Source organism: Microtus pennsylvanicus, chromosome 21, assembly GCF_037038515.1.
Source record: "Microtus pennsylvanicus isolate mMicPen1 chromosome 21, mMicPen1.hap1, whole genome shotgun sequence".
Classification (NCBI taxonomy): Eukaryota; Metazoa; Chordata; class Mammalia; order Rodentia; family Cricetidae; genus Microtus; species Microtus pennsylvanicus.
In genome coordinates, this window is record NC_134599.1 from 32112267 (window position 1) to 32137002 (window position 24736).

Here is a 24736-nt window from a genome sequence, read left to right on the forward strand (position 1 = left end):
TCTATGTCAGAAAACATACTATACGAATGTCTAAAAAGGTCTGTTAATACAAAGGGTAAACTTATACACTAAAATGGTAGTTTTTCACCACAGTTAACTTTAAATTGAAGTTGTCAGCAGAACAAAGAGTATTACTTTATTGGTACATCATCCTAAGAAAAATAGAACCCTGTTTGAGCAGATTTTTCTGGCAATTAAAACTTTATTCCACTAAAATAAATAACAAAGCTATACTCAATTACTGAGAGGTATTCTTCCCAGAAACATGACTCAAACTTGCCTCAAGAACCGGACAAAAGTATAGCGATGCAGCCTGCTGAGTTCAGGCTTAGGAAATGGACTCAGTGGTCACTCTCTAACTATGATCAAATGGTAGCACACGGTGAATATCCCAGCTGGAATAAGCACATAGCATAAACACGGGGCAGCACCCTCCATTACCTGAAATTTGTCCTCAGAAAAGAAGACCACATAAACACAGAAGGTCAGAAGGAATTGCAAGTAGGAAGCTAAAGCACACCTAGCTATGCAGGAGGTATGGCAGGACGTATGGACAGAGAGGGCTCTGGGAAGAACAAAGGGGAGCCACCAGCTGGACACAGTGGAAACCGGACATGCAGGAGGAGAGGTAAAAGCCACAAGCCACATGAAAGCACAGAAAGTAATTTAAATGGATTAATTTAAGCTATAGGGGCTATTTAGAAACAAGCCTAAACTAAGGCTGAGCTTTCATAATTAATAAGAAGTCTCCATGTCATTATTTGGGAGTTGGTGGGACAAAGAAAGACTTATACAAAAGAGGCTAAGAACATGTAAAAAGCTCATTCCTCAGGGCTACCCAGTGACCTCAGTCAATCACTTCTGCAATTGGTGCCCCATGGGCATCAAAAAAAGTCATAAGGAGACTAGGAAGAAGAGAAAGAAATAAGGGCTGGAGAGGTAGTTCATTAGTTAAAAGCAGTGGCGGCTCTTCTAGAGGACCCAAGTTCAATTCCCAGCACCCACATGGTAGCTAACAAGTGTCTCTAACTCCAAGATCTGACACCCTCACACAGACATACACACAGGCAAAACACCAATGCAAATAAAACAAGGATAAACAAATTAAAGAGACATACAGAGAGAAATAAAAGAAAGAGACAAACTATAGGAGACTAAGAAGGAAGGCTACTTTATCTGCTTCCACTGTGTTTATTACACTGCTCAATTTGTGGATCTTCTTACTATACATAAGGGTGTATCTGATTTTGTACTGAGAGGGTATTGGTGCTTATTCTTTGGGATAATGAAGTGACAGTCTCTTATTCTCTATCCCGCAGAAAAGAACTATTTATCCGTCAGCAGCACTAACAGCATATGGGACATGAACATGTTGTAAGGTATAATTATTTTAAAAATCAAGTGTTCAGCATGTTTTCATCTGTGTTCAGGAACTGTACTCACATATGGTCTCACATGAAGATGCGGTCAAGAGTCAGATGGACTGGGCTTAAGCTCTAGCAAGGTTTACATCCCTGAGACCTCTGGCAAGTCACTTCCTCAGTCCCGAATCTCTTCACTTAGGATATGTTCATATGATAACTGTACCTATCTCATAGAGTTTAGGCATGGTTTAAATGAAGTAACAGATGTGATATAACCATCACAACTGTAAATTACTATTAAGATTATGATTTTTATGATGGCTATATTATAGAACTCAAATATGAATACTTCCTAGAAATAAGCTGTACCACAGTGATTTCTGACTACTGAATTACAGATGGAAATCTATACTACCCTCTGTTTATATTACAAGACTGACCTCCTGCTCCTAGAACAGAGCTGACACAGAACAGACTGTCCGAGATGCCAGTCAATAAAGGTGCTTGCCACCAAATGTTAACAAGCTAAATTCAATCTGTGGGATCACATGATGGAAAGAGAAACCCAACTCCAGCAAGCTGTCCTCTGATCTCTACATGTGAACCATAGCATGTGTATGCCTGTGCACATACGTACACATTAATAAACGAATGGAATAACAATTAAAAATAACCAAGTCACAAATGCTGTGGTACTGGAAATACAGAAACATCCTAATACACTATGTTCACTCACATATTGAGAAGATGAAAATACAGTTTCAAGAAACAAAGAGACCAGTGCGGTGGTCTCTGGTGAGTACCTGTATGTAGAAAGGGATCCCAGCACTGCGCCTGGTGGCACAGAGTTTGGAAGAGGGATCGCTGCTTTTAATTTCCTCCAAAACACTCCACAACCACTGCTCCGGCAGCTTTTGCAGACTCACATCAGAGCACCTAAAAGGTACAAACAAGCAAATGTTTGGGATTATCAGGCTCTAACAGGTAAAAGCACAAACTAATGACGCTCATTAGCACTGTCAGAAATAATGAACATTTCATTTTGTGAAGACTCAATTTACAAAGTGTCTTACTTGACTTCTCAACCTATTATTATATACCTGTTTTAACAGTTACTGTCGATGTCAGCCTGCTGAGATCCTGAGTCACCCAAGAGACAAGCCTCTGGGCATACCTGGGAAGGACCACCATCAGCGGAGGTAAGCCCATCAGCTGTGGGCGGACTTACTAAGGAGAGAGGGAGCTTGGCATTCACCCTCTTCTTTCTGGCTCTGGATCCAGCTCCCTTGAGCTTCCAATGCCTGGATTTCTTGTGAGGACTGTACTGTGACCCAAAATAAACCATCTCCCTGAAGTTGCATTTTCAGGGTGTTTGATCATAGCAATGAGAAAGTAACTAAGACCCCTCTTTACTATCTGTCTTGACTTAAAGCCACTAAAGGTACTACTTCCTACAACTAATGTGTGTAAAGTATGATCTACAAACACTTGATCACACAGGCCTGCCTCAATACTCACAAGGGTATGAAGGGGGCTCACAAAGCTCATACGGATATTCATACTGTAAGACTTAAGGTTTCCAATACAAACATCACACATAGTATAGTTTTCTGTAATTGATTTTTAATTATAGAGATTACACAAGTCAAAGTAAATGAATGAATTTAAACTTACATTTTAATAATTTCTTTCATCTTACTTAAAATGTGGTTTTTCGCAAATAGTATTTTTTCAAACCTGTAGAGTATTAAGAATGAAATTTATCTAGGAAGAGGCAAAACATGCTTAAAAAACTGACTATATTAGAGGATGTTCTTAAAATTGAGTGTGTGTATATATGTATGCATGTATGCACAAGTGTGTGTATATATGTGTGCATGTATGCACAAGTGTGTGTTGTGTATGTAGATGTGTGTGTGTGTAAACAGGCAAGACCGCCATGGCATAGGGGCCAGAGGCAACTCTCAGGAGCTCCTTCTCTCTTGCTTCCTTGTAGGATCTGAGGACACTTTCAAGTCAATGTTTAAGAGACCCATTGAACATCACACTTTACTGTATTAACATTAGCTCAAGTAGCAGCATACTCAATGAAGGGAAACAGGCACCTTGGAAAGAGGACATCCTGACTAAGGGAAGTGGTACTAGAGGTTAGCTGGGGGTCTTAATGCACCACACAAAAAAATCCTACTGCTAAGCGAGATCCCCAGTTGTTTTCTGGTTTTTATTTTGAGAAAAAGGTTTCAGAAGTTGCCCACACAGGCCTCGAATGTGGCAATCCCTGACTTAGCCTTCCCAAGTAGGAATTAAGGACCAGGATCTGCTTAACTGAAATTAGCACATTAAGTAAACAGATATCAAGCTGTGAAAAATGCTTTTACTTTAAATAGAAGAAAACAATCATCAGAAAAATAATTGGCTGTAATTTAGAGCAAGATTTGCACCTTAGGAACACAGTTGGGATTTTTCTTCATTCTGTTGTAAAACAGTGAACTTGCATTTCTAACTACACACTCCAGAACAACTGAAATTTATGTAAATGTTTCACATTGACTTAAATATAGAACTAATACCACTCAAACATGGACCGCAGAATTTCAGCCCTGAAAATTAGAGTCAAATCCCCCACACTCAGCAGGGATTTTATTTTATTTTTCGTTTTTTCGAGACAGGGTTTCTCTGTGGTTTTGGAGCCTGTCCTGGAACTAGCTCTTGTAGACCAGGCTGGTCTCGAACTTACAGAGATCCGCCTGCCTATGCCTCCCGAGTGCTGGGATTAAAGGCGTGCGCCACCACCGCCTGGCTTAAATACTTTATTTTTTTTTTTTCAGCAGGGATTTTAAACATTTCCTCATAGAATGGATTAAAATCCACCCCTCTATCCTTGCTTTTCCCCGCCTGTGTCCCACAGCCACCAAAGCCAACTCTCAAAAATTTAAACCACTGGCTGGGGATGTAGTTCAGTTGGCACATTCAAGGCTGTAGGTTCAATCCCCAGTACTGAGGTAGAAGAAAATCTTAATCAGGAGACTAAGTAAGAGCCACAGGCTTAACAACAACTTCTAAAGTGACAACCTTGTTTAGACCCTGACTAGAACAGATAAAAATGCAAGAATGATATTGCCAAGTGATATAAAAAAATTATAAATGCTCTAGATATAGTTGACACCGAGGATGTAACCATGCCAGACATGAGGAAAAGTGTCCACATTTGTAGAGACACATATAGAAAGGTCCGAGAGTAAAATTCACAAACCAAGATTAATATTTTAATACTTCAACAGCTACCATGCAAAGGTATAAAGCATTTGTGGCAAATTCTGATAACTGTTGGATCTGAGTAATGAATAAAGGCAATAGGAACTCTTATTCTCTAATTAACATGTTTGTGTATATATATGCATATTTATATTTTAAGGACCAAAGCTGCTCCCGACTCTATCATTTTAAAGATAAATTTCCTATGTTTGTACTGGGGATAGAACCCAGGGCCTTGCATGTGCCTGGTAACTACTCTTCCAATAAACTCCATTCCCAGTCAGTCACAGGTAGTAATTTCCTTAGCTTATATTTACATTTCCAACTCTGTGGTTTGAGAGCTGCCTCAGCAGTTAAGAACAGGTATTACTCTTGTAAGAGGACCCAAGTTCAGTTCCCAGCACCCATGTTGGGCAACCAAAAATCCTCCAGCTCTAGAGGACTCAACACCATCTTCTGACCTCCAAAGGCATCTGCACTCTCATGCACATGCTGTTACACACAGCAACAGAAATAAGCAGAAATAAATTAATAAATAACCTAACTTGGTATAATCTTTCATTTCCCAATCAAAAATTGAACTCGATTGTTCAAAACAATTATTTAAGTGCTAATGATACAGTCATAGATTAGACTGCTACATTCTTTGAGTCTTTTTTCACTATTAAAAATAGGAAGTATATATATATATATATACACACACACACACATACAAACGCACATACATACATACACATATGGGTTAATTTAGCTCACAATTAGTAGTAGATAAGGGAATTTTTTAAAAACTAAAGCAAAAGGCATTTTATGTGTGTGATTCAAAAACATGTTGGAATTACAGAAGTTAGGAAAGTCACCCAGAATAACTTGATCTAGATTGTCTATGAATATCATTTCCTTGCATTTTCTGCTCTACTAAAGAACTGTCTTAAAGACAAGGTTGCAGCCTGTGGCAAGTCAGGTCTCTAGTTAGACTTCACTAAGCAAGAGAGTCAGGGAGAAATGAATGCAGGACATGACAGGAACCTGTGTTCCTATCAAGTGCGTTGAGATAGCACACTAGACACTAGCTCAACAAGGCTTCTCAACACAGCCTCTCCTATACCCTTCCCGGGCTAGCAAATGAAGGCCACAGCAGCCAGGCAGGTCTGGGATCAGTAGGCCACCTCAGCAGGTGTCACCCTTTCATGTAAACTGGCTACCAATCAAATCTTGATTTAAATTATCATATTCTCCTTAAGTTTGAAAGGTTATATATGACCTGGAGCTAACATTCCTATTTTAACTTCACCAATTTATACACAGATGTTGTTTTAATAAGGTTCTTCTCTTTGCTGGCTTCTACACTAGCATACAACACACACACACACACACACCAAATATACACACACCCATATTTCCAACTAAGCATCTTTTTATAGTCTCCACACATACTCCTGTTCATCAGCACTGACGAACTTTCTAAGTTAATGGAGTTATATTACTAGGTCCAGGGTACAGAGGGCTGGAGGTGTCGTGGGAGGAATGGGATGCAAGCTAGACACTGAAGGCTGTTCAGAAGAATGGTGGAAAGCCTAAATAGCAGAAAGCAGGAGATGCCAGAAAACAAGCTTTAACCAAGGTCCCAAAGACAATTCCCTCATTTAGATTCTTGGCTATCTGAAATGTAAACACTTAGCCAGACCTATTTATTCCCTTGGGTATTGCATACTGAGGACCAAATGTTCCTTATTAATTTGGGGATTTCCAAAATAGGGCTAGAAGAATGTTCTACAAGATTACAGCTGGGCAAAGTATCTTCAAAAGAACCTTCTGTGCCCACTGAAGACCCAGCAACCTCAGAACAAGCTCCGAGAAATGCTCGGGGCGTTCACTCCTGCCACCCAGTCCAGACCTTGTTCTGCTCTGGGATTCCCCAGCATCAAACCAGTTTTTCTGAATTCTTTAATTGTCTGGTTTTCAGTCTAGCATTTGCTGTTGAATTCTATTTCTTTGATTCCCTTGCTTCCTAGCTCTGCTCCTCTTGTGGACCAGACCTCCCACCCCAAAGTCACATACAAAACTTTGGCTCAACAATGTAACTCTCACTTTCTTTATTCAGATCAAACACACTGCATTCCAAACAAAACCTTAAAGCCTTATTTAAATTATCATACTGGAAATATATTTGCCTGCTACATAGAGACCAGCCTGGTCTACAGAGCTAGTTCCAGGACAGGCTCCAAAACCACAGAGAAACCCTGTCTCGAAAAACCAAAAAAAAAAAAAAAAGAAAGAAAAGAAAACATTTATTGCATGCCTATTATGCATCTATCTAGTCAATGTCACGCTCCACACATCTGATCTTGCATCATCCTTGGAACAAACAAATGCAAGAGAAAATATTCTTTCCTCTGACAGATGGAAGTGCAAACACAGAGGTCAAGGACACCAACTAGGAAGTCAGGGTGGACAAATATCCAAGTTGGTGTCTAGAAACACCAATTATGGAGCCAAGTTCCTGGGGTTAGCTCCCTTCTGGGCTATGTAAAAGCTATGAGACCTAGGACAAGTCACAGATGCTTAACTTCCCAGTTTTCTCCTCCAGCACATGAATGCGGCTATACAGGAGTTTAGCTTTGGAACATGTTTAATAAACTCCCCAGAGGCATTTCATAAAAATATTATCTGATTATAAGAAATTTAAGGTTATTTTTAAGAGTTTCAGTGAAATTTCTGACTTACATTTTGAAAAGGCATCCTCCCACACTCACACAACACCCGCAAACACCCAAAACGTACACCTAGAAGCCCTAAAAACAGCTAAGGAAGAACAAGCTAACCACAGGAAATAAGAAGTGAAAAAGCTGACACAGGAACGAGGCTTATATAGTATGGCAGATTTGGAACCAGCAGCCGTGGCCATGAAATCAGCTCTGTGGGGAAAGCAGTCTTTTTTCCAGAAGGGAATTTCAAAGGCTATCTCTCCCATGAGAGAAGGCTTGAATAAGGGTGACTTCTAGAGCTGGGGCTACAACCAAGAAAAGCCATAGCACCCTTACCAGACTGTCTACTGAATTGGTAGTTAAATCTATGATATCCAGGGTAATTAGGAAGAGATAGACCAAAATGACACCATCTGATCTACCTCCTCAGAGGAATGAATCCAAATAAACACACAATTAATCAAAAGGTTCCTAATTATAGCCAGCAAACCAAACCTCACAACACAAAGAATTTTATATTAAGGACAGCTAAAAATAATTAGAACCTACTAAATCAAACTAATTTTATAGGGCAGACTGACAAAGACCTTAAAATAATTTCACTTTAGTATATTAAAGAAATAATGAAGGAATGATTTCTTCTTAAGAAGGACAGGAGAGCCGGGCGGTGGTGGTGCATGCCTTTAACCCAGCACTCGGGAGGCAGAGGCAGGAGGATCTCTGTGAGTTCGAGGCCAGCCTTGTCTACAGAGCTAGTTCCAGGACAGGAACCAAAAAGCTACGGAGAAATCCTGTCTCAAAAAATCAAAAAAAAAAAAAAAAAAAAAAAAAGAACGACAGGAGAGCTGGGATGTAGCTCAATGGTAGAGTGCTCACCTAGCACGGGCCAGACCCTGGGTTCAATAGCTGTACTGCAAAGGAGAAAAACACAAAAGGAATATTTACCTGCCAGGCATGATATACACCTGTAATCCCAGCACTTAGGAGGTAAAGGCAGAAAGATCATGAGTTCAAGACCAGCTCTGGCTACATAGGAAGTTGGAGGCCACCCTTGGCTACATGAAACTCTGTCAGACTTTTTCAAGTGCAAGAAATTACGAAAAACAAACAGTGCTGAAAAAAGAAAACAGGCTTAAATAAAAATAAAAACACCAAACACATTCTGTATTAAAGTATAATTTCCAAAAGAGATGGTATCAATGCTAAAAAATTAAACTTAAAATTTTAAAAACGTCAATTATATCAAAAATAAGTTTTTCACCCAGGTGATGGTGGTGCATACCTTTAATCCCAGCACTCAGGAGGCAGGGCAGATCTTTGAGTTTAAGGCCATCCTTGGTTCACAGAGTGTGTTCCAAGACAGTCAGGGCTACACGTAGAAATCCTGTCTCAAAAAACAAGCAAGCAAACAAACAAACAAACCAAGTTTCTCATTATCAATAATAAAAGACAAAATAGTATATTTAAAATACCGAAGGATAACTACCTGTTGTTGGAATTCTATACCATATTAAATTATATTAAAAAATTGAAGCGAAATCTAGATTGAGACACATCAGAAAGATCTTTGCTGGGTGGACTAGATGTCTCAGTGGGACCTACACAGTGCAGAGAGAACAGACTCCTTCAAGTTGTCCTCTAGCCCTTACACACTCACAAGTGGCACACACACATATATACAGTTAGTCAGTGAGTAAGTTAAATGTAATGATAATAATAATAAAGACTACCTGGGATTCTGAATAAAGGAAATCCTGAAAGATGTACTTCAGCAAAGTTAAACAAATCTAAGTGGTGCTAACAGGATGTCCACAAAACAAAGCCCCGCTCTGCTCCAGGAGCCTGCCCTACCAGACTGCCACATTTTACTAACGAGTTAGAAAGAGCTCCTCTGCACCCTCCCTTCTAAAAACTGCCCTATCTGAGCTGTCAACAGCATGGACATTTGACTTGGAAATGATCCAGACTCTGGGCAGGTTTCCCATCTCTGCCGTCCTCCAAACCTCAGCCACCTCTTTTGGAATTCAAGTCCGACTGTAACCTCCCAAACGGATGCTCTAGTTTTACTGTTACCATTTATTCTCAACACAACATTCAGCACAACCCTTTCAAAAGACAATCAACCAGGTGCCGTACAATCCTAGCACTTGAGGCTGAGGCAGAAGGATCCTGACTTTGAGGTTACCCTGGACTATGTACTAAGACCCAATTTGAAAAAAAGAAACAATCCACAAGGCCAGATCCACCCTCAGTCATGTCTTGAGTTTATTTACAAACTGTCACTGTGCAACCCTGGCTCCCCACAGCTTGTTTATAACAAGCTAGTTATACATAGTTTACCCACGTTCCTTAATTTAAATTAGCCAACTGCTGTCTCTCAGACTTTTACACTTTTTGTAAATTGGGTAAAAAAATTAATAAAAATAAAACACTAAAACTTCAGCTTAATAAGAAAGCACTACTTCAAGGGAGCTGACTTTATGCTACATTACATTTTTGGTTTGATTCGCTGGTACTAAAGATACTATCAGCTCCTGTTACTTGTTTCAGTGGATTTCACTCCCAAACAAATGAACTAAAAACCATGAAGAAGTAGCTGGTGTATATACACTATACCCTGGAACCAACTTCTAAAGCTGTTCACTCAGAAAGTGCTCTGGGTGCACTGTTTCAAGGAAATTTCCTAAATATAACAAAACAGAAATCATCTTCCCACTCGTGCTTTATTCAGACTGATTTGGTCATTGAACATACGTCATCAGAGTTAAAATGCTAAAGTAGTGCTAATGGACTGGATGGCATAGGCAGAAAGCATCCTGGCAATCAGAAGATCCTACAGAAAACTCAGCTTGGCCTGGCATGAAATGAACTGTGTCTCATCCATTCTGGAGGTACTCCGACTCCCCTGGGGAACCAGGGAGACCCAGTCTTGTTAATATACCATTTTTTTATATTAGCTGAACCATTCACAATGGCCTGAAGAAACTTCCACCTGCAAGCATAAAGCTTTCACATTGAAACAGGAAACACATGAAAGCTAATGTATGACACAAATTCCCAGAAATGTACCAAGACACAACTGCCAAGAAATTAATCATGTACAACCTCGCTAGTTTACCAAACACCTTTATTTACCAAATAATTCACTCGCCAGGCTACTAAGGGCTTTTAGTACAGAAAGGAAGTCCTTCCCTTTGCTCATCAGAACAGGAAAAAGTGAAAACTGTCAGGTTTAAAACAGCTCTAAAGAATAATTGATTCAGTTAAGGTATGGTGTCCAGACAAATCAGCATCAGTAAAGTAAAGCTATCTGTATGGGCTGATGGCCAATACATTCGCACACTGCCACACACCTTCACTTTGTTTCCTTCAGTTTCATTTGACAATCACTTAGATAACGGTATAAAATGCCAACAGAAGCTCTGAGGACAAACTGGAATTTGATATAAATTAGTGGTAGTGTTAGTTTCAGTTAAGCATCGCTGGCCACTCAAAGCTGGCTATTGAGAAGACAACACTTTTGGATGGCTAAAACACTATGCAAAGGCACAAGAGTTGCAGTCATGTTTTAGGCCAGTACCAGGTACCCTCTCCTGGACGCCTACACAACAGATTTACTCCAAATGTGTTTCACAGGAAACTAAAAAATATGCATCTCCATACACGTTTAGTCCATTATCTGGGTTTACAAAGCCTTACATATTTGGATAATCACATTAAATTTCACTTTAGCCCATTTTGCTCTTGGATACCTAAGGACTTACATATTAGTTCTTCTCAGAACTCTGCTGCTTCTAGTCATTCGGGTCCTTTCAAATACTACTCGAGTCTAAAGAGAAAAAAAGGAGGGGGGCTTTCTCTGTCACCAAACTTTATCAAATCAAAAGCACACTGCTAAGTGGGGCTTGGCAGTGCACACCTGTAATCCCAGTACTTGGAAGGGGGGAAGGGGAGATCATAAGTTTAAGGTTATCCTCAACTAAAAGGTGCGCTTAAACTTGGGCTATAGGAGGCTCTGTCTCAAAACAACAAAGAAAAGCAAGCAGGTAGCTCAGTGGGTAAACAGACAGCCTGTGTTTGATCCTCAGCTCTCAAAGTGGAAGGAGAGGACTGACTCCCCAAAGCTGTGTTCTGACCTCTACATGTGCTAGAGTGCATACACACTGCTATTTGATAGAATGTTATAGCTTCATAAGTGTGCTTTAAAACACAAACTGCAGCCAGGCGGTCGTGGCACACGCCTTTAATTCCAGCACTCAGGAGGCAGAGGCAGGCGAATCTCTGGGAATTCAGACAGCCTGGTCTACAAGAACTAGTTCCAGAGCAGGCTCCAAAGCTACAGTAAAACCCTGTCTCAAAAAATAAATAAAATAAAATACAAGCTGCACACTATCACGGACATATTCTCTCCTGTCCATTTTTGTACTTTCAAGTATCTACAACAGGGCTCAGCACCCTGGTGGGAGCTCAATAAATATCTGCAGTTAAATGACCAGCTCTGCTGGGCGTGGCGTTCTAACAAAGCAGGCTGGCCCAGAAAGAGATAAGAGGATACAGTAACTATTAAAGAGGGAATGCACAAGTGTTTCTCAGGGGTGAGAGTTGCCACCCATGGGAAGCCTATCAACAGCAAACCTATTAGCCTAAATCTTGCCCCAAGGATGAGCTTTTCCCAGGATTCAAGAACAAAAACCCAAATGAAGTTCAGACTGAAGACTAGTACTTGTTTCTGGAGTGTGAAGTGATTGCACATGTAAAAATAGGGTAGGAACTATGTTTCAGCATTTCTGAACTTTAGCAACAGGTAACAATGTAACTTTTTCCTTTTCTTGCAAGGCTCTTTAGGAGACCTTCTCCAGGCAATAACTTCAAATGTTCCCTGTTTGTCTAATTTCCTAAATATATGTCTCTGCCCAGAGTATCTAACCCTCCCTATTTTCACAGCACTAGATGTTTTCCCCAGTCCTGCGTCTCCACCTCTGCCTCCTCTCCTAACCTCTGGACCTGTACCCCAACTGTCTGTCTGCTATCCCTCTAGGCAGCTTCCCAACAGCACCCCAAACATCATGGCCTGTCTCCTATCGAGGACTTCTCTTGCTTTCTATTGTTGCTCCCAATGATTCCTTCTATCACCTGGGACACAGCTGATCTTCCTCTTGGTCTTTAATTTCTGCCTAGTGACTCCATACTTTACTTACTAATCCCAAACATTAAGTTGCTAGGTTGAAAGTTCAAGAGCAGCGGTTCTCAGTCTTCCTAACGCTGCAGCCCTTTTACAGTGCCTCATGGTGTAGTGACCCCAACCATAAAATTATTTTATTGCTCCTCCATAACTGTAATTTTGCTTTTATGAATCATAAATATCTGATATGCAACCTCCGGGTCCTTGGAACTCTAAAGGGGCCATGACCCACAGGTTGAGAATTGCTGCTCTAGTGGGATAAGAACATGTCAGTTGCTAAAGTAACATGATGTCTGGAGTTCAACACCCAGATCCCACGTAAAAAAGCTAGGTGCTCTTATATTCCCAGCATTGGGAATGTAGAAAGAGGAAGATCTTTGGGACTTGCTGGCCACCCAGCATAGCCTACCTGGTGAGCTCTAAGTCATTAAGAAACTTTCTCAAAGAACAAGGTAGATGGTTCCTGAAATGACATCCTGTAGCTTCCACATGAGCCCATAAACACACTCAAATAAAACTTCCTTGGTAGCAAACCCCACATCTTACCACTGTTTCTCCTCTACTAGTGTCTCCTGTCACAATTCCTTACATACTGTAACTTACATACTGAACTGCTAGTCCCTAAGAAATACCCACCACAGCTGGGCAGCAGTGGAGCACGCCTTTAATCCCAGCACTCGGGAGGCAGAGGCAGGAGGATCTCTGCGATTGCAAGGCCAGCCTGCTCTACAGAGCTTCAGGGTAGTCAGGCTCCACAGAGAGACTTTACGAAAGAGATATTCTTTACTCCTTTAGTGACTGTTACACACAGACAGTCTCACCCTAAATATATGAAGTACCTAAAGCCTCTGATGAGAACAACCCCCAACACCTCAGCACAGCCTCATAGAAGCCTTCACACCTGGATTAGGCCCTACCAATGTTCTTTAAGTTCCCAGGAATGCAGCCTAGAACACTCTATTTTCAGTAGTCCAGAGAGTTTGCCCTGTATAGCATCTGGCATGCTGATGCAGCAGAAACTTTCTGCTGAATGATTGCATACAAATAAACCAAACCGAGCTGGTGGCCGCTGCTGCGCAGTACCATGTCTTCTGGTACACCCGCAAACTAAAAAGGGTGTGTAGGGAAGAGAGGCTGTAACCTTAAGATTTCTCAACACAAAGTCATAGTAGCTATAAGATGAAACACCCTCAAGTTTTGGCTCCTCAAGTCCACTCCCCAGCAAGGAAAGCCAGCTTTATAAGGAAGTGATTTCAAAACACCAGGATGACTGGTGTTTGCTAAGAGAAGATACTGCCAGGTAAAGGGAAGACTCCCAAGAACAATGCAGCAAGTTCTGGTTGTTTGTTTTGGTTCCTCATCACAGTCTGGGGTCAGGAAGGAAAAGGGAAAGGATCCCGAAATGAAGAACTGCTTCTTGCCAACACTCTGCAGTCACCAACCACAGACTAGGGGAATTCCATTATCCTGCTTCTGTCAGCAAATGTCCCCAATTAAAGAGGACACACCATCTTTGTCTGAAGACTCTTTTGCTTTGACTACTTTACCAATGTAGTGAGCCTCAAGAATATCATACAATTTTAAGTTATTAAGGGTTCAAGTCTCATCAAAAAAGAGTTCCTTAAACTACATATTATTAATCTACATACACCTACGAAATCAGTTTAACAGTACTAAAGGGAACTTACAAAAATATATCCAATTGCAGGGCTGTGGAGATGGCTAAGCAGGATGAACTAACTCATAGAACAAAGGAGGCATTAACCAGCTCCCACAGTTGTCCCCTGATCCTCACATATATACATAGTGTGCGCACACCCACACATACACATTACTCACAAAAATAAAAATAATTCTTAAAATGCATCCAGTTCCCTATCATCTTTCACCATAAAACCCCCCAGACTTTCCCAAGCAATCAGAAGGCAGCACTGCACACGGTGAGTGGGATGCTCAGGCTGAAAGGAGCTGGAGTCCTTTTCTTGAAAAGGGACACAACGTCTCAGACAGGTTAGGTATTTTACTGTTCTTAGCAAGCTAGCAGTGGAACTCACTTAAATTATACCTTCATATAGTTTTTAAATTTTTTTATTTAAAGCACATTTTTTTCATCTATTTTACATAGCAACCAGCCCCCCCCCCCTTCACACTTACTCTCCCCACCCACTCCTCATCCATCTCCATTCAGAAAGCACCAGGTCTCCCTTGGGCTGGCACAAAGCATGGCACATCACATTGAGGCAGAACCCAGCTCCTCCCCTTACATCGAGACAGGGCCAGATAATGCAGCATGGGAAACAGGTTAGCAAAAGCCAGCTCACTGTTAGAAGCCTTACGAAAAGACACAACTGTCACACACATATAGAGGGCCTAGGTCAGTCCCATTTTGGCTCTCTGACAGTTGGTCCAGTGTTCATGAGATCCCATGAGCTCAGGTCACCTGTCTCTGTGGGTTCCCCCATCGTGACCCCCTGGCTGGTCCAATCCCTCCTCCCTTTCTTTTGCAAGACTCTCAGAGCTCCGCGCAGGGCTTGTCTGTGGATCTCTGCCTCTGCTTCCATCAGTTCCTGGACGGAGTATGACGACAACTAGGGAAAAACCTTTATATTTTGTCTGTACTTCAAACCAAGAGGACAGAATCAAAGCACTGTGATTTGTCTTCTTCATCACAATCACGAAGAGGCCAGAAGGAAGTTTGTCGTTGCTATTTTCCTCTTCCAGTGGTCAGCCTGAGCCCATACCAAATGGATCAGGGAGCGGGCGGCTACCCTTCAATGAACACTACTTGCCTAGCATGCCCACACTCAAGAGTCAATAAACCACTGAAAATAATAAGTTTTAACATTTTTAAAATTAGAAAAGTAGCAGAAATGTACAAGGCAGGCTCCAGATGATGTTCAGGACTGGAGCAAATTGCTATTCCATAAACAGGTTAGTCCAACTTCTATACAGAGTTATCTCACTCCTAGTGGATAAGTTCTTTAAGATAAGAAAAAAAACAAACCCACAATACAAGATTACATCTGCCATAGACTCCACTAATTGGTCATTGGACTATTTTGTAGCAACACATCAGATTCCCTGAGTACAAAGGAACTTTCCAAACGCTTCTTCCATCCACCTATGTAGTGCCATGGTTATTTTCTTGGTGAGTCTGAATTAGTTATATTACTTGTTAGGCGCCGTTAACTGAGATACTTATCTTCATTTCCTGAAACCCTTTCCAGAAAAATTTATTTAGAAAATTTTCTCCTATCTCCAACTATTTCATAAGTGAAAACTTTATCCATTCTTTCTTCTGGTTTTATGTTTTTAAAATTTAATGGCTCTGACAGGTTGTGCAAGAAGACTGTATGCACAGAGGCAGTCTCTGAAAGGGAGCATGCCTCTGAAATATGGAGAAACTTTAAATCTGAAGAAGGATGTGCATAAATGAGAGCAGTGGGGAAATGACATTATCAAGAGAGGCTCCCTCCCCGCCCGCCCTCACCAACACCACTGCAGGTGGAGACGGCAGACACTGCGCTAAACCTTAGCTGAGAGCAGGGGCAACAACGAGGAAACAAGCGGAGAAGCCACAGGAAGAATACGGACGCTACATGAAAGGTGGTGGGAGGACGTGCCCACAGAGTACTCAGCACAGAATGTGTCCTTGAGACCAAGAAGAAAGAAGATTAAATCATAAAACATTAGTTTGAAAACTCTACGTTACAGAACACTCACTGAGAGCAAGGTTCTTCTGTTCTTATATCTAAATGAAAACATATTAAAAAGACTTTGAAAACCAGTATTAAAATTTCCAAAATAGGGGATGGGCTGACCTTACAGGAGTAGACTTAAAAACAATTCAGGGGCTGGAGAAATGGAGACCAGTGGTCAAGATCACGTTGCTCTTTCTGAGGGCTCAGGTTTGGTTCCTAGCACCACAAGGAAGCGCTCTAGCACTCCTGATGCCCTCTTCTGGCCTTGGTGGGTATTGCATGCACCAGGTACACTTTCATACAGGCAAAAACGCTCACGTAAAATAGATATGAAAAATAAAAATTCAAAGGTCACTAACAATATAGTAACCACAGTGACGTAGAAAATTAACATTAAGACATTCCAGCTTTCACAAAATCCTTTCAATCTACTATAAAAATGGAAAGAAGGAATCAGCAGGCTGGCACAGACCTACATTCCAGCACAAGAATCTGAGTCTTGGGCCAGCATTGTCTACATTGTGAGTTTTATGGCAGCCAGACCTACAAAGTGCTGACTATTCATATGGTTCAGACTCCCCCAATTCATAGGGCTCTTCAGGATTATAGCACCTCAGAATAAGCTTAGAACCCACACTGGTTTTTGTTTTTGTTTTGTTTTGTTTTTTTGAGACAGGGTTTCTTTATGTAGCTGGAACTAGCTCTGAAGACCAGGCTGGCCTCGAACTCACAGAAATCCACCCGCCTAATCCTTCTAAGTGCTGGGATTAAATGTCTGTGCAACTACCTCCTAGCTATAACCTATTCTTAATTTAATTATGCATATTTCAAATAAAATCCATAGGACATTGAGTGAGCAGTAAGTATGTGATTCAAAAATATCTGTTGGGCTGGAGAGATGGTTTAGTGGTTAAGAGCACCTGCTATTCTTCCAGAGGTCCTGAGTTCAATTCCCAGCAACCACATGTGGCTCACAACCATACATAATGAGATCTGGTACCTCTTTTGGCCTGCAGAGATACATGCAGACAAAATGCTGTATGCATATAAATAAATAGACAGACAGATAGATAGATAAGTCTTTAAAGAAAAGAATATCTGTCCAATGAAACACGAATAAAAGATCAGACAATATAATGTTAATCAGAGAAGAATGAACCTCTCCCCAATATATTACACTTACCATTTATTTTTTTGTACAACTATGTAAAGATACATTCTTTTGTTCTCCAGAAAAAGGAGAACTTAGTTTTTACTATACATTCCAATTGTTCATAAAAGATTTTCACTTAGATTTGCACCAAAGGAACTATAATTCATTGATAAAGATTAAATATATAAATTACTAGTGTTTTATACCTAAAACTGCTAGCTCTCAGCAGTTTATTCAGGGGGTCAATAATGTGAATATGTTATAATTACTACAGCAGATAATTGTAGAATGCCCATCCTTCAGTAGTCAGAGCAACTCCCATATGAAGAGTAAGATACCACGAAGTGCTCACAAGGTAATTTCTACACTTACAATTCTGTTCAACAATTTTTTTTAATTTTTTTTAAATATTTATTTATTTATTATGTATACAATATTCTGTCTGTGTGTGCCTGCAGGCCAGAAGAAGGCACCAGACCTCATTACAGATGGTTGTGAGCCACCATGTGGTTGCTGGGAATTGAACTCAGGACCTTTGGAAGAGCAGGCAATGCTCTTAATCTCTGAGCCACCTCTCCAGCCCTCTGTTCAACAATTTACCCCCACAGTTAAGCTTTAAATGTGAAGAAATCAAAGTCCCCAACTGCACTCTCTAGTTTAGGAATCTTTAAATTAGAACAGCAACTTCAAATATAAAGGACAAGGAGAGTCCCATTTATGATTTTCACCAGAAATTTGAATTTATCCATGATTTAAATATACTTAAGCCCCCCCAATTAAATACTGAGGTTGCTAACAATTGTAAGTGTAGGGCAGAATTATAAGTGGAGAAGGCACTTCTGTGAGTACCTCATGTAAGACAGTTATAGCTTCAGCTTATTTTGTTGTTTGGGTTTGGTGGAGGGCCTTGCTATGTAAATTCTCCTGCCTCAGCCTCCAGAATACTAAAATTACAGGCATACACAATCATATTTAGCGGTAATGGTGTTTTACAAAGAAAGTATGAATATTCATCAAATCCCAAACAGAAATTGCTACATGAGAAAATCAGATTACAGAACACTAACTCCACATTTGTTTGTGTTATACATATAAATATTATTTTTAAAAATTTCCCAGAAAAAAGGAATAGTATATTCCCCATTCTTGTTTATCCTGATAATTGTTTAATAGTAAAATCAGTTTACATTTGAAGACATTTTGAATAATCCTATTAAAAACCAATTTAAAGAATGTAGCTCATGTTTAACTCTTCAGTTATTTGTCCATTAATCACTTTAAGTGCTTTCTTCCTTAACACAGCTGCAGTGCAAGCGGTAGTCAGCAGCTGGCCTTGATTCCTATGGGTCTTTAGGAATGCCCAGATTTTTTTCTTGCAAACTTCTTCAATGCTGTATGCCTAAACAAGTTTTTCATCACTTAAGTGCTTATTAAATTAACCCTTCCACCTAAAAAAGCCCAAAGGAAACAGATTTTCTTTTAAAAATGAAAACCAAACAAACAAAAGCAACACACATGATACAGATATTCTGTGCAAAATAGTCGGATTTGAAATGTTCCCAAAGGGACAGAAAACCCCTGCACCCAGAGGCATCAGATGAGAATGCCCACCATGGGTATGAACCAACAATGACAGCCGTGAGGGGGCTTTAAAACAGATTTGAGTGGCCAATACACCAGGCACTTTCCCCACCTCCCTGCTTCATCTCTTGGGGATGGCTTCTACTGCGCAAGTACACAATAGTTCTGAAATTGACACGAAGATGTGGTGTTTCATTCATGCTCGGCCTCACACAACGTTTCTGTCCTTGGTTCTCTGTTCTGCCCATTCCCACTCTTCCCTGAAGACTTCAGTCCTACCAGCAGTGACGATTATGGAAACAGTACCCAGACCTGTCTGTTTCAGCCACGTTACCTTACCTCGTCATACACTACTGCAACTGCTAAACTGAGGATAGCCACCAGGACAACCCATCATTTCCTGACACTCAGTACAGGCAAAACAGACAAACAAAAGTTCCTCTGACTTTGATAACATCAATCCCATTTTCCTGGTCACTAGGACCTAAAACCAGAGGAGCCATCACTGATTCCCTGGTAACCACTACCACTTGCATTCAATTGCCACTGTGTCACCAAAAAGTAGACTACACTTGGTCTGTCCTAAAGACTCTTTATAACCAAAAGCATGTGACTGAAGCCACACTATGAGACTTGCCAGACTACTAGGGCCAGAAAAGATCATATCGCTTCTGCCTAGAGTTTGCTACTATTTAAGAAGTTCTGCTACCCCAAAACTGCCATGTTTAGTAAGAGATCACTTGTAGTCCCAACTGTCAGATCCAAAGTAAACTTCAATTCCGCAAACTCCAAAAGGTGCTGGAATACATGGCTGGCTAGTCAGAGGTCGGAGTCTGCCACAGCCTGTCTGGCAGCTTTCTCTAAGCTCAACAATATAGAAACTACCTCCCTCCCCAGCAAGGCTTCCAGATTTCTACCTGCCCTTATCTGGAAAATGTCCCTGGGTCTGAAAGACTCGCCTTATCTAAAAGACTTCTCTAAACCAGATGCTTGATTCATCTTTGGTTTGACCCTTGGAACAGATCCCTGTTACAAAGACTTGTGCTAAGAAGCTCTACCATAGGACCCTACTTCCACATACTAAGCTTTGTGACAGGAGCGTGCATTTAATGCAAATTAGGGTTTGTCCTCAGGCTCCCTAATCCTTATTATACTCTGGAATAAAATTGAGCTGATTCGCCAAAGTCTGTCTCCCAGGGGGCTGTTTCTGCTTATGCTCATGGGCTGCATACAAAGCTTTCTGTCGCCCCTTCTGACCATCAATCCGAAAGGGAAAGTGGACCCCCATAAAAAGGCAGTCCAAATATCCAGAAATGAGGAGGACTTCTGGCTATTAGATAAACCAGTAACTTGTGAAACTGGTTCTTATCACCAAAAGGAGTCGTTTCCGGTACCCCTGACAAAAGGGACACATGGCTCTCCAATTAACATATACCCGCGGTGTCAATAAGCATATCAGGTCCATGTTAGCCTCCAGATTTACCCAGTCTCTACTCACAAGTATTTGTTACACATTTCAAAGTCCATACTGGTATCCTAGACCTTCTTCCCTCCTCCTGGACCCAGAACTCTCCAGCTCAGCAGCTACTCTCTGTTCACAGCTCCTGCTAGGCTCACGGTGCTGTTTCTATTCCCCATGCCCTGCTCTTCCTGCCTCCCTCCCAGACAGCCCTGACCATGTCCAGTCTGCTGGCCATGCCATGTTCAGTCTACTTCTTTCTCTCTCTCTGCTCTGGATTCTTCCAGACACCTCTGGATATTTTCCACCTCTCATTCACAATAAAAACCATCCTTGTAACCATAAAAAAGGAGTGATCATGTTGTCAGTTACACATCTGGTACGGAACACTCAGGAGGTACACAAACAGACCCCCTTCCGAGGGGACCAGCCTCCCTAACCAAATCAAGCTGTTGATTTGAGTCTGCAGAGGTATGGATGCAGAGGTTCCTGCTGTTTCTGCCACCCATCATATTCAACTCCAAATTTTGAGTCCGACTTTTCAGCCATTTCTTCCCACCACCTGTTCTCTTTTGGTACTCAAGTAAGTGTCACCTTGGAGCTGCCTGCTCTGCCTCTGGTGGCTCCTGGAGCCTACTATTGTTAACAGGGTAGGTCAGGCAGCTTTTCTCACCCTACTGGGTAACCATCACATGGAAAAAGACACTCTCCTTGGTGATTTGGGACATCTCTCTCTAGCAAATTTTTATCTCTTGCTATTCCCCTCTCGCAGACAGCCCTGGTCTTGTCCAGTCTGTGCTGCCCATGGTCAGTCTACCTCTTTATCTCTGTGTGAGACTCTTCCAGATGCTCAGGCTGTTCTCTCTCATATCTACAATAAAATCTTCCCGGACTTTACACCAGTCATGTCGTTAGTTTATATGCCAACTAGGTCCAGTCTTCTAGCTATCCCACTGCCCAAGGTGCCAGAAATGTGACCACAGCCAGAAGGAACGCCCTCGCCCACTACTTCATCTGCCAGCTAGTGGCAAATTAATCAGTAACTGTCCAAAGGAAAACTACCTAGCTTAGCCTTGCCCTGATTCCATCTCATAAAGTCAAGAAATGTAACAGAATTGGGGGAGGAGGAGGGAAATGGGAGGCGGTGGCGGGGAAGAGACAGAAATCTTTAATAAATAAATAAATTAAAAAAAAAAAAAGAAATGTAACAGAATGTCTATTGCTTTCCTTTTGGTCATTCAGTATGTCATGTGTGGAGTTGTCCACATGAGGACAAATGTTAGGTGAAATACCCATCTCTGCTCATCTCAGAGCCCCATCACCTCAGGCTTAGATCACCAAAACTGAAATCTAGGTACTCCCTAATAGTCATTAAAATCTATTGAGCCCAATGTTTGCAGCAATTCTTCTGACCAGTAGAGGCCTGGAACATACTTCCTGTTGATATTCTGAGTTTTACCCTTGCTTATTTCCTTGTTTGGAGACTATAACAAAGGAAACATACATCCTTTACTCTGGAGGAAAGAAGGCCACTCCTTGGAGTGAGGATGCAGCTTCAGGAAGGACATCCATGGAACCATGAAGGAGGATGCAGACACTGTCTAGTCAGACAGAATAGCTGAACCAATCCTACCCATCAATGGGGTTAGACTGTCCTCATACTTCACAAGCTCTTGAACAATAGAAATTGTGTCTCGTGGTGAGGTATTATATTTTCCAAGCCAAGCACAATACAAACTACACAGCTAACATTCATTTGAAATGCAAATGGGAGTATTTGCATTATGAGAAAAGAATACTCATATCATGTCTACAATAGAAACAAAGGATTGAAAAGATAAAGCATTTTCTTTTTTTTAAGGATATACTTATGTATGTATATGAGGGCTACCTGCAAGTATATCTGCATCCTGCATATCAAAAGAGGGCATCAGATTCTATTACATTATAGATGGCTGGGAGACACCATGTAGTTGCTGGGAATTGAACTCAGGATCTCTGGAAGAGCAGCCAGTGCTCTTAACCACTGAGTCAGTCAGCTCTCCAGCCCAGAAAAGAAAAAATATTTTTCAAGGTCACACTTTACAGATCTCAAGAGATGGCTCAGCATCTAAGAGACCTCACTGCACTTACAGAAAACCAGAATGTGGTTCCTAGAACCTAAATCAGGCTGTTCACGAACACCTGTAACTCCAGATTGAGAGTGTAAAGTTCTTCTCTAGCCTCCACAGGCACCTGAACTCCTGTCCACAGACACACACTCTCTCCTCTCTCTCTCTCTCTCTCTCTCTCTCTCTCTCTCTCTCTCTCTCTCCCTCTGTCTCTCTCTCTGTTTCTCTCTGTGTCTCTCTCTGTCTTTCTCTGTCTCTCTCTCTCTGTCTCTCTCTCTCTCTGTCTCTCTCTGTCTCTCTGTCTCTGTCTCTCTGTCTCTGTCTCTCTGTCTCTCTCCCTGTCTCTGTCTCTGTCTCTCTCTCTCTCTGTCTCTCTCTCTCTCACACACACACACACACTTAAAAATAAAATATAATGTTTTTAAAGATCATTAGTTTTAATATCAGGAACATTTTTAAAGTATCACTTAAAGATAGTCTATGTGACCTACAACAAACAAGACATTTTAGAAATGTTTTCACCAGCAGTGGGAGGCAAAGCATCACAGATATCAAGACTGAAAATCGCTCAGCAGCCAAAATAAAATGTTTGCTGAAGCTACAAGACTGGCAACATCCAGGCAATAGAAATGTTTTCCTGAAAAATAAACTGCCTTTCATTTACAGAATGTCACAAATACTTAGTCATTAAGTAAGTGAAGGTTTCCTTACAAACCATTTAGAGAAAATCTATTATATGAATGAGTGAAATTTCTGGCACCCATAAAGTTAAAAATATACATTTAATTAAATACATGAGATCTATCTACATCTCTGGTTAAGATTAATTTATATCTACTTATTGTTATTTCAAGACTTTTCTATAAAACTATAAAGAAAAAGACAAAATCCTTGTTTTTCCCTGAAACAAAGAAATCCAGGACTATTTGATTCCAAACATCAAGTTATTTTCAAACAGACAAAACATTCATTTCACCCATGGAAAGAAGCAGTAATCTCAGGCTTATTTTTGGCAAATCTTTGAGTGCACTTTGGTGAGGAAGCAGTGCCGGCTGGACACCTCACACCGCCATCTGCAGTCAATCACATGACGGAACCATGAAAGTCATCTCTTGAGTTCTGTAACCAGCCAGTCTTCATTCTTTCCAACGTAGAAAAGACACAAACAACATCTACTCCATGCATACGGTCTAGAATCTGCTCTTTAAAAAACCTACACAAAAAGGATATTTGTTTTACCTGTTTAATATTTCAGTGAGTTTCACAAAACCAGTATAAGCCAGTTCAAATGCTCCTCTGTGTCTTGATTGTAAAAGGTGTTGTTTAAAGTAATCTCCTATTTCTTTTACCTTTAAGAAAATGAAAATAATATTCAATTTATGCTTAATTTACAGATGCATTAGCACATATCAGCAATATAATTTGGAACCTGTACCTGGGTATCCACCTAACACTGACTTATATGTTATTTTCTGAGACAGGATCTCAGAGAGCTGAGACTGGCCTTGAACTTGCTACATTGTAGTCAGGAATAACACTGAATTCTTGTTCTTCACACCCCCAGTGGGGATTACAAATGTGTGCTACCACACATGCCTTAAGCTTTTTATAGCATCTCATTAACTATTCATAATGAATTCCATGAAATAAACACCATTGTGTTAGTTTAACACTATAGTCTCCAATAGAAAACTTGGGCACAGAAAGGCTATATAATTTAATCTAAGGTCATACAGCAAGTAAGCAGGAAGGAAACCAGGGAGTCATCGATCTTTAATTGCTACACTAGAATGCCTCCTTATGCCAGATCTGCAAATTTCACAGTACAATCTGTTAGCTCATGCCATTCATTCAACATCAACAACAACAAAAAAATCACAAAGAGTAACAAACTCACATTCGTGATTCTAAATATTTGTTCTTCAAATATTTTGCATTTATTATGGTAAAATACACGTAAGAAAATTTACCATGCCATCCATTTTACAGTGTACAGTTCAATGACCGGAAGCACATCTGCACTTCTGAGCACTAACATTATCCATCTTCATCTTAAACTGAGAGCCATGTCCATTCACATTACATTCTAGAGCCTCACCAAGGTTACAGGTGAGGCTTAGTAAAAGGCCTCACAAGTCAATAAGCAGTACTTTAATTCAACCATGGAAACTGCCAGGATGCCATGCCCTCATTTCCTGACATGTTGTCTTTCTCTTAGGTAAGAT

At 40.8% G+C, this 24736-nt stretch overlaps 1 protein-coding gene across 1 annotated transcript in view; it reads right to left on the reverse strand.

The window, feature by feature from the left end:
* Window positions 1–24736, reverse strand: part of Thada (THADA armadillo repeat containing) — a 302624-nt gene that overhangs the window by 228856 nt on the left and 49032 nt on the right. The window contains exons 22-23 of the mRNA XM_075955218.1: window positions 23751–23860; window positions 2168–2300 (exon numbers count right to left, since the gene is read on the reverse strand). Of these exons, the coding sequence (XP_075811333.1) occupies window positions 2168–2300; window positions 23751–23860 (243 nt within the window). The remainder of the gene's footprint in view (window positions 1–2167; window positions 2301–23750; window positions 23861–24736) is intronic.